Genomic DNA, 11788 nt, shown 5'->3' with positions numbered 1-11788 from the left:
TCTCTTCAATGCTAATGAAGATGATAAAAAGTGTATTTATTTTGATTTTTATTAATTTTGGACAATGAAGTCATGCGATTTAAGTGACAATGAAGCAATACTTAACGATTTCAAATACATTATCTGGTCGAATTATTAAATTTGAGCTTACATTCATCATATACAATTAATTTAAAACAAATGTTCATTATTATCGATACATTTATTGCACATAATGAATTAATTCTGAAATATAATTGAGTGAGATATGCGATTGACATTGAGATAAACGTTATTCCACAGCATGAGAAATTATAAAGCAAAATACACGTTTTCTTTTTTCTTTGTTTTACAATGAGCATAAATGAATATGAAGTCTTATATGAAACAAGTTTTATATGAAATACAATCTTTTAAGAAATAGTAAAGATGATCGAGAAAACTTGTGGCATAGCATTATTGCTTTCCTAGCGAAATAAAACAAAAAAAAAACAAAAACTTGTTAATACTAAAGTCATGTAAGCAATAATGCAATACATATTTGAGGAAGAATTTCATATGGTTTAAAAAAAGTTTTTACTACGCGATGTATTTGACAATGGACGACAGAAAGATTAAATAAATAATATTAAAAATATACTTTTATAATTGAAAAAGATAGTCGTTGAAAAAAGATAAGCTACTTTGAAAACAGTGAGTGATCGATTTATGTTTTTGTGCTGGTTTTAAGGTTTACATAAACATCATACATTATTACATCAATTCCTATTGGTATTTCTATATAAAATATAGTTGCAAGTGTTTACTTATATAAATAAATAAAATATCGTTGTTTATATTTCAATATTATAAATTTTGTGAAAGACATGTGTCCGAGATACATGGATTATAATTGAAAAATAAATGAAATGAAAGACAGTCGGATTTCTATACCATCAGTTGATTGAACGAAGCACTTTAATGTTGTTAATACATGATAAACAACTACTTTTTTTTTTTTTTTTTTTTTTTTTTTTTACCATATATTACAATCTATTTAACAATATTATAAAGATGTCATGAATTTGCTTACAAACATATTGTTGGCTAATAATTACAATCTAATTAGACGATATTAAATAATATAAAATTACTCGTGTAATTTTAATAAATTCTTAGCATTGAGATTGGAGCTCAGAAAACGTTCATTCTATCATAAACTCGTAGCATAAATTATAATTAATTTCATAATAAATGCATGTGAATATGTTTAATCATTCATGAATTTCAATAATGACTACCTAACATTTTCGGCATATTGTTCAAGTTTCAGTAAACGCTCGATTATTTGCAGGAGCGAAATGGTACGCGTCACCGAACACTCGCATGATAAATAATTTTCACCAGCACGTAAAGGCTAAAAAGTTGCGTAATCTTGCGAATCCAGTAAAGCCTGTAATAAATTAAAGAAAAAAAATCATCTTTAATGCTTTTACATTAAATTTCTATCGGATTAGGTTATTTCTTCTTCTAATGCTATCGTAGCTTCAATTGCCTATAATTATTTATAAATTTGCTGGAGCACAGAATTTTCGTAGTCGTATTGATAAATATATCGTAACATATATAAAATAATACCCTACGTATTGTCATTTATAAGATAGATAAATAATAATAAAATCATTCAACGAACGAAATTTTTATCAGTTTCAGAAGCTTCGTTATTATTATGTGAAAAATAATAACAATAAATGTGATTGATATTTTATAAGTAAAATACTTATATTTGAAATAAATATATTTCATTATTATATTTTGTAATTAAATCAATTATAATCATAATTTTAAAATGACACGATGACGTAATTTAAGGATAATATCACATATGAACGGCAAATATTTCACTCAAGACATTGAAAATGTCGAAATATTGACATGAAAATTACGTAAGTAATTGAAAAATATATTTAAATGAAAATTAGATTGGATTTAAATTTGACATTAACATTATAAATTTTTAAAGATTTAAGCAAATACATATATTCTGAATCCTTTTCCTTTTTTTTTTTTTTTTTTTTTTTTGAATTCTAAATAGCGATAGTATTATAAAAAAAGTATTTTCTTATTTATTTCAAATAGTTTTTTATTGCTTTTATATAGAGATTCAAAATAATTTATGTAATATACTCGTAATTTTCAGAATATAACAATGTAACAATAAACTTCATTTATATCCGAACTTACTCATATCTTACACGAGAGCAATAATTTTTTATTGAGAATAATAACAATAGCCTATTATTATTTGCTTATTTTCATAAGAATCATTGTTATTTCTAGATATATTAATTTTAATTGTTTAAGAGCGTGAAATTTTTTTTTATTCGCCTTCACGTACGTTAACGAACTTTTAGATATTTGACGCGTCAATTCAAGTAATCGATAAACAAATTAAGAGAATAAATGTGAAAAGAATGAGAAAACATAAACGTAAATAGATAAATACTTACTTGTTGAGTTTACTTTTTGCTTTGCTTAATGAATCGGGAGTGTCTTTGAGAACGTATTTTCGAATTCCCAGTACGTATTGCTTTACATACGACTCCCAATCCAAATTTGTAATATCGATATTGTAACGCATAGTGCTCCCATCAACAACGGAGCTTTTTATGCATTTAACTAACTTCTTCATGTTCTCGGCGTGAAAGTACCACTCATTTACGGCGAAGAATTCCCCCGACTTGGCCATTCTCATCGTGCGCTTCGTTATATTAATCATTCTGTAAAATGGATTAATAATTTCTTTTTAACTACGTCTTTTTTTTTTTTTTTTTTTACAACACTTAAATGAAGCTGTCGTATGATAATAAATCGTTCGCATAATTGTGCATGCTTAAACTTTGTATTTTTATTTAAAATATTTTACTCCTGTTTACTTGAACGGACTTGAGAATCACAGTGTGTTGAGCTACCCGATATTTGCTGACATAAAGCGATGTCAGTGGATTTCACCATAAAGTGTACAACAAATCTGTGGTATCGATTAAGATTAAATTATTTACTAGCAGCTTCGACAAACTTTCACATTTCAATGTAAAATGCATCAAATATCGATCATTTTTATCGACCAGTTTTTCTATTTGAAAGTCAGAAATTTCACTAGCACCGACCAAACAAAGAGTACAACAAACAACTGATTAAAAGTATTTTCATATTATTTATGTGAAAGCATTCCATTTCTTTTCACGTCATTGTGTAAAAATTAAAAACTCAATGCGATGCATCTGGAGCTCACTTACTTTGGTTTACTACCTCGAAAACGCAGAATCAGGTCGATGACGAAGGCCGGCAAGAAGTGTAGAATCGCTATCGCGACCTTGTGAAATATTTGACTGGAGCGATAGGTAACATGAGGATACCACATGACGTATTTTGACGGCGACTCGATCGCGTACTTTCGCGTCAATTCCCCGATTTCTCCCCACCTATGAAATTCAAAAGTTTTATTTGCAATGTAGTGTGTGTGTGTGTGTGTGTGTGTGTGTGTGTGTGTGTGAGAGAGAGAGAGAGAGAGAGAGAGAGCGTGGGACTACTCATTCTAGCGGATGTTTGACGCTTACTTAATGGGATTGATGCTGCCGCTGGTGCAATTGTAGACTCGCAGAGCGCATGAATCGTTGGTGAACCGCTTAGGTTTGCTGGTGGTTACGTGCCAGGCGGTGCAGATAAGAGTATCGACGACGTAGTCAACCGGTACCACGTCGACGACGAAGCGTGGCTGGCAGACGATGCTTCTTATGGTACCCCTGCCGATCTCCATCAGCATACCTGATGAAAAAGTTGATGATTCGTCTATTCGCGCATCGCCGCTCGTTACATTAGCAAATAACGCGGTGTCTAGTGCACCGGTCTAGCCCACGTTTTTTTATCAACAGCGTGTCTCTCCTCGAAACGATCGATTACTGTTATTGGCCTAGGGAGCATATCGTCGTGATAAAAAACGCAAAACAAAAACAAAAAAATACAAAAAAAGAAACGCCGCCCTTATTACCGAAAGAAGCGACTCCTTTGACGACCGTCGAATTGTTTTGAGAAGGCGTTTTATCAATAGAACCTTAGCTCGTGGCTAGAGAAAGCACTTTCTTGACTAGGGAGGTCAGAACGATGACCAGAGTAGCCGCTTATTATCATTATCGTGATGGTTTCTTTGATTAAATTTACAGATCCCCCCCCCCCCCCCCCCCCCCTCTCCCACCCCCCTCCTGCTACTCATACCGCGCGTACATTCTTAAGGGACTACGGCTAACTTATACGTAGACCTTTCGCTAGTTTTTTTTCTTTCACTCGTTTATTTATTTATTTATTTTTTGTTGTTGTTGTTGTTGTTGCTTCGAAATTAACCGCGTCGCTGTCACGGTCGCGTTCAAGCAATAATGGCGAGTGCTGATTTGACAATCAGTCGAGTACAAGCGTCGCGTGCCACAAGACTCACCGGAGGATGACTATCGCCTTACTTCCAGCACACAAATACATTTACACTAAGTAGAGCGACTACGCTCGAGCGTAAATTTAATTCAGGAGGGGATTAATCGCAGGCGTGCTGTCTATAAATAAAAGTGTCACCTGTGATGCCGCTGACATTGTCGACCCACCCGGGGTATGGATCCTGAATGGCCGCGCACACAATGCTCGGCCGGACGATTGCCACGGCCGGCAAACCGACGCCTTTGGTGAGGATAACCTGCTCGGCCAGACTTTTGGTCAACGTGTACGTGTTGGGATGATTACCCATGAGCTTCTTCTCCAGCACCGCCATCGTCTCGTCGTCTAGGTTCTCGCACATGTTCATCACGGTTTGTGGCTTCACCTTCGTGCTACCGAATTCACAATGAACAACTCAACCCGTTAAATAATAATATACGGCAGATTCATAGCAAATAAAATGGCTTATCGGACAATTCGAACGCTTAGCGTAGTTTAATCGGCAATATTAGCCGTATCAGCGAGCCGGATGATTGGATTTTATTTATTGTGTAATTAACCGCTCCTTCGTTCGTTCGTTATTTAACTCGCTCACGTTATTTAAATACTTATATACCGTTAAGCGAATGACTTTTACGTTGATTCTAATCAACAGCACGATTAATATTATGAAATTGTTTATGGTTACGTTAAATTAGACTTTTTACGCGCGAAACTTTATATCTTCGATTTGAACATTCGTAATGCGAATGTTGACGTGTACAGAGAAATAGAGCAAGATTATATAGTAACGTATACAGTCTCAAGATATATTTCAAAATTATTTGTTGAATTACGAATAGAGAGGAAGATAGATAGATAGATAGATAGATAGATAAATAGAGAGAGAGAGAGAGAGAGAGAGAGAGAGAGAGAGAGAGAAAGAGAGAGAGAGAGAGAGAAAGAGTGAGAAAGAGAGCGAGAGTGAGAGATAATAAGGTGTTAGCCAACCTGTAGACCATCTCCTGGATGTCGCGGAGATCGGCATTGCTGTAGGCGGTGCTAACGTGTATGAGGCAGACGAGGTTGACCATCCCCTTGCAGAGGTCGACAACGCGATCGGTACCGCGGGTATTGAGATTGACGGCCGTCTTTATTGGCTCGTCGAAGCGCACCGTCGCTGCGCTATGAAAGACAATGTTCACCCGCTGCATCAACATCTGTCGGTCCTCGGAGCTGAGCCCAAGTTCCGGCTGGCTCACGTCGCCCTTAACCGGGAACAATTTACCCAGATCACCTGGACACTCACGACGTAATCTGTCGAATACCTGCAATACGCGTGGACGCCTTTGTAACGAGAGATCGACAGGATATCGAGTCCGAAGGCCTTCTTTATTTTACTGGTGAATGGTTGCGAAAATTGGACTTTGCATATCCATTGAATATCTAGGGGACTTTGGTTTTATTATTTGCATTATGGAATACGTATGTCGTTGGATGAAAGCAATAATCACAATATAACGTTAACAATAATTTATTCGAGCTTATAGAAAAGCTTTCCAAATTCTTAAACGATTTATCTTGATAAGTCCTTTACGCATTGTACTCCCACGTTTTTTTTTCTTTAACAAAGTATAAAATAATCATGCTGAGCATATGGAAATACAAAATGCAGTTATGTGGCGTTGAAAAAGCTTAAATAAATTTATTATAAAACCATGTTTTTCAATTCGATGAACTTGATAATTAAAAAATTCAATTATCTAACTCGCTTATCAGATACAATCGTGAAATAAGCATTTATTATTTAAACTAACCGATTGCCAGAATTTATAACAGTTTATTTTCACGATTTAATAATCATAGATACTTCATACGAATAGAAAATATATTTAAAATATTATCATTATTTAATTCCTTATCATCAATACGTTTCGTCCAATCGATCCTTTTATTTTTAGATTTCAAATTAGTCATGATTCTTGGCTTTTTTTTTTTCATTTTTTTTTTTTTTACATATTATCTTTTTCTTCAGTTTATAGTGGTTATTAAATTTAATGCGTGTGGTTGATTAAAAATATATATATTTTTTTTTCTTCAAGAAATGCAATTTTGAACGTTAATATTTCACAGTGCAAAATTTTTGAAAAATTAAAATTATGTACAAAGTATTTTTTCTCTGAATAAAACATATTTTATCTATGCATATCATATAATAGAATCTATATCGATTAAATTTATTGTAAAATTTTCAACAATTTATTTGAATATATTACTTTGTACTTTATTGAACGTAAACTTCCAAGCTTTAACAATGGGAAAGAATTTATAGAAAGTAATAAATATATTTTATTACAAAAAAAGTATATATTGACAATAATTAATAAATAATGATGAATTTCAATGGAGTGTTATAAGGTTTTTTTTTTTTTTTTTTTTTAGAAATACTATACTATTCAGTAATTAGAAATAATAAAAGTAATTTAGAAATACTATACAACTATAATTTATCTACATAATGTAGTATATTTATTATTCATTCTTATCATTATTATATCTAATATGTATATATATAACGAAATTTTATTAAACGTTTATTATATAAATAATCCATTACAATTATTTTACAGTATATTGAAATGTATTTAGTCGTATTATTAACGTATTGTTATTAAAAATTTAAATGTAGTTGTATAGTTATACGGATAGTTTTTGATCAGCCGTATAGAAAATTAGTAACATAAAATTTCTATTCTATTAATAAGAAAATTATCTCAAGGAAATGAATCCAATATTATTATTTTCTTATAAAGTTAGAATTATAATAATATGCGTGAACCACTGTATAACTCCATAGAAATTAATTTGATAAAAGTATTAATTATTTTATATTGCGCACATGAATATTTGCAATTAAATTTGTTGTTATTATTATTATTTTTTTTTTTATTTAGTAACAGATGAAACCATCTTTATCTAGAATAGTTATTTGAATAAATACTTAATTTTAAATATTCTCACTTAAATAATCATTATTATAACTTTATAAACATTCTTTTCTTTTATTAATTAAATTAAAAATTTTACTTGATAAAAATTATACGAATAAAATACATTGAGTCTTATTATTTTTTATTACGTATTATAATAAATGTATTACTACTAATAGTTTCTAATTCGTCGCTTATTCGTGTAGTAAAATAAAATAATAGCATGTACGCTTAAAAGTTGTTTAATTTTGTAAAGTAATTTTGTTTAAATATCCGAAATAATTTTCTTATCTATCGACATTTTCTTATAGCCATTATTTTGAGCAATTCTTGATAATGCAATAGAACGAATAAAGAATTCTGATTTAATTTAACATATATCTTCATGAGCCGAAAGTATTTTTTTTCTTCATAATATATATTATTTGTTTGATGAATGAAAAAAAAAAAAAAAAAAAAAAAACTATAGCGCGTAAATATCGTAAGAAGAAATAACGACAAGTTGGGGATAAGTCTGGGTAGTTTTTCGCGAAAGGTAAGTAGAAAATTGAAAAAAAAAACAACGTGTTTCGTGAAATTGAGGAGTGACGGGGTCAATTGGGACGAATACTTTCAAAATATTGTCATAATGTACATACGTGTACCTACTTCCTTTGCTAGGTTGCTCGATAGAATCGCCAGGTTACTGGTAAATACATTAAAACTAGTCGAGAGCGAAAGGCACTTTAGTCGGGAGAAAATTTAACGTTATTTCGATCTAAATTACGAATATGAGATTAGTTTAAAGTATTTGGTAAAAATATATCAATAATATATCATTGCATCGAACGATAATTGTTTAGTCTCGTTATTAATTATAAAGTACCTTTGCTTCTCTTTAGACGCGAGACTTGAATAATGATTGGAAATTTAGCTTTTATCTAACAAGCATAAATATCTAGTTGCAACTAAAATAGACAATGAGAGAATCTAACCGTCGATCTATAATCTATAATTTGCAATCCATCTAGCAGGTTGTCCGAATTTCAAATTTTGACGTTGCAACGATAATAAAACAGAGTAAGGCTTACGGGATTCTCGATCAGCTCGGTGAATCTTTGCTCTATCGTACGTCCCTTCTTCGGTCTAATGAGGATGAAAATGGCGCTGAGTCGTGGGCAGGATCTTAGCAGTTTCTCGAGAAGGGCCTTACCAAGGAAGCCGGTGGAGCCGGTTACAAAGACGATCGCCTCCGCGTAAAATGCCTCGATTACGGACGAGTCAGTCGGACTTTCTGGACCAGATTGCTGCTCCTGTGAATGCTCCTCTTCCTCATCGAGCTCGGACTGGGTCTTGCCTTCCTCACGGCGCTGGCTCCCCATTGTTTCGCATGTCTGCGTATTCGTCGTGCCCATGGCAGCGCTTCTTTCCCCCCTAGTCACGTAAACACAAGGCGATGGTACATTTAGTGCCCGATAATTCAATATTGGTAAGCTAATCGATCGATTAGCATTTGAGTACGATAGTTCCCTATACATTATCAAACCCGGCTAATATTTATAAAAAGTAATGCTTAAAATCTGTTTAACACTACTTAAACACTACTCCGATAGGAATTTTGTAGTAGTTTAAGATTTTTTTTATTTTGTCGAGGATATTCAGTGGCAATTGTAAACTTTTTGCATAATGAAGGGAGACAGTGGATATGCATTTCAATAGTAATACTATCGTTACAAACTTCTACGATTTAGAATTATTTACAAATAATTTGATTTTTCAAAAATTCCTTATGAAATTGTTGGCTTTCTAGGATCCGAATTAGCTTAATTTACAGTATTATGTTCGACGTCATTGTCCACTGGTTTCTATAAAACAAAAATTATCATTAAAATGAGAAAGTTTTATATATCTTAACGTAAAGCATAGCATTGCTTCTTGACGTAAACGTAATATTAAAAAAAATTCTCAATATTATTAGCTTCTCATTTCTACATAAAATACAAAAAAAAAAAAAAAAAAAAAAAAAAAAAAAAAAAAAAAATTAATCTTATCGTTAAACTCTATAATTAATGATATAAGCAAATTTTAAGAAAAGAACCGAAGCCCGGTATTGATAAAAATTGATTGTATATGAATTTATATCGATAACATGAATATCAATATCGATATCGTAAAGGCAATTTTTGTTAATTTTTATAATACGTAGAAAATTTTTAAATACATAATAATTAATTTGTTACCACCAGCGGTGAAAATTTTTAATTATATACGGAGAGGCATTTCGACTTATATCTATATTAGACTTATATCTGAGAATTATATCAGAAAATTAATATTCATTTATAATTTACAAAATTACAATTTAATTACAATAAAACATCATTTACAAAATTATTTTTATACTAACTTCTTATATAAAATATAAATAATTGCACGAGAAGTTAATGAAATTTTTTTTAATTTAAAAAAAAATATGATTATTAAAGTAGTTGTTGTACTTGTAAATTATAATGTTAAAATATAATAATAAAAATTAATATTATTGCCGAATTATTTATGTTAGTAGGTTCATTTTGTCTCATATCTATACTTTCTTATACTCTATCTAGTTCTTTTATAAAAATTTTCCTATACAGTGAAACTTCGAGAAAACTTACTTTCTTCACTTTACGAGCATTTGTATTGAATTCTATCGATTGTATTTGTTATTGTGTTGTACCTCAAGGCTAACAATCTAAACAATCAAGAATTTGTATTAAGATTGTTTTCAACATATGTAATTCTACTTCTCTACAAATAAAGCATTAAGTATATATTTGTTTAAAATCTGTTTAAATATTGTCCTGTCGTCATTTTTCCTTCCTTTTTATCCTCTCTTTGCATCATAATTAAGCCTGTAAGATTATCCATGCATGCTGATTATTTCGAGTATATGACGTATTTGGGATGTCGATGTGTGCAATGTTGTCAAACAAATAAGGACAAACATAGTTGGGAGTATTCAAGAGGACTCAAACAAGATACTATATATAATTGGATTTGTAGGTAAATGTTATGCATAAATCGAAAAAACGAATGCAAATTATTACCGAGAAACTATACATTTACACCGTACGAAGCATCTGCAGGAATTTCAAGGAATTTTATACAAATATATATATAGTTGTACGTTTAAGGATTAATGTTATATCGGTATTTTTCACAATATTATAAGGACTTATATATTTTGAAATATCGACTCTTAGATATAATAATCTGATATTTAAAATGAAATCAGTTTAAGAAAAAAATTAAGTACTTGATAAACTTTTTCCATATTAGGCTTATAATATAGAAAGTCAATTTTTCTTTGTACGTCAATCTTGATAACAGTTATTGCGTATAATTAGTAAAAATATATAAAATAATCTAGTAATAATATTGATATCAATATAAATAAAATGCGAATATGATATATATGTTTAAACAATAGACGATCATTATCAAAATATATCGTAGTAAATAAACATGTAGGTTATTTGTTATATTTAAACATAATTGAAGTGCACCAATAGTACATTTCATGGGATCCAAAAAAAAAAAAATAAATAAAAAAATAAATAAATAATAATAATAATAATACGCGTTAGGCATTTAAAATTTATTACATCTATGTTTTATAAAACAGTTACAAAGATTTAAAAATAAACTGTTAAAGAATTTATTTCTCACTCATTCGCTCTCTCTCTCTCTCTCTCTCTCTCTCTCACTCTCACTCCCTCTATTTTTTTTTTTTTTTTTTTTTTTATAGATTTAATGTTGTATATATAATAATAAAAAACGAGCTTTTAGCCTACTAAAAAGTTCTCCCCTCTATTCACTTTACTTTCTTCTCCTTTACTTTAAATTATGTACATCAATTTGTTCTACATATCTCATAAAATTTTTATTTTCTTTCACTAAAATAGAATATTTCTCAATTTACAAAATCAGAAATTTTTGTTTTTTAGTTAATTGAAATTTTTTTTATTCTTTATTATTGAAAATGAATTTATTATTGAAAATTTTGAGATTATCATGTTATTAAAAACTTGTTGGCAAAGAACATTTTTGATAAATTACTGCATATATCATTGTTGTATGTATAAGGTAAATTAAAAATTATCATTACTTTTATTTTTAAGGATTCGTTGTTGTAGTCATGATAATTAAATTAAGTGACTAGTATTTATTTTTTATTTTTATTAAAAAATTATATTATCTGAATTATATTAAGGTTTCAGATGTGAAATAAGGAAACGATTGTAGACAACATTTTCGTTGTACTTTTATTTTTTATTTTTATAAGATTTTTTAATAAAATTATAATTAATAAGTGAATAACGGATAATATTGCTTCGTGATATACGAGTAGATTATAA

At 30.1% G+C, this 11788-nt stretch overlaps 1 protein-coding gene across 1 annotated transcript; it reads right to left on the bottom strand.

The window, feature by feature from the left end:
• Nucleotides 1-1152: 1152 nt before the first annotated feature.
• Nucleotides 1153-8824, bottom strand: LOC105360244 (putative fatty acyl-CoA reductase CG5065). Its single transcript, XM_011497096.1, has 7 exons — nt 8480-8824; nt 5431-5747; nt 4582-4832; nt 3579-3786; nt 3258-3443; nt 2469-2738; nt 1153-1411 (listed from the first exon to the last, which is right to left on the bottom strand). The coding sequence occupies exons 1-7, from the start codon at nt 8801-8803 to the stop codon at nt 1330-1332; spliced, it is 1638 nt and encodes a 545-aa protein (XP_011495398.1). The 5' UTR covers nt 8804-8824; the 3' UTR covers nt 1153-1329.
• Nucleotides 8825-11788: the final 2964 nt, after the last annotated feature.

Source organism: Ceratosolen solmsi, unplaced genomic scaffold, assembly GCF_000503995.2.
Source record: "Ceratosolen solmsi marchali unplaced genomic scaffold, CerSol_1.0 scaffold13, whole genome shotgun sequence".
NCBI classification, from domain to species: domain Eukaryota; kingdom Metazoa; phylum Arthropoda; class Insecta; order Hymenoptera; family Agaonidae; genus Ceratosolen; species Ceratosolen solmsi.
Note: the sequence above shows the minus strand (reverse complement) of the source record. Positions and strands in the feature narration are given on the sequence as shown.

Coding starts and splice junctions, on each gene's coding strand:
- LOC105360244 (XM_011497096.1), bottom strand. CDS start 8,803: ATGGGCACGACGAATACGCAGACATGCGAAACAATGGGGAGCCAGCGC. Junction 5,748..8,479: donor CCGAGCTGATCGAGAATCCC/GTAAGCCTTACT, acceptor CGCGTATTGCAG/GTATTCGACAGATTACGTCG. Junction 3,787..4,581: donor CAATGTCAGCGGCATCACAG/GTGACACTTTTA, acceptor CTTTTTCATCAG/GTATGCTGATGGAGATCGGC.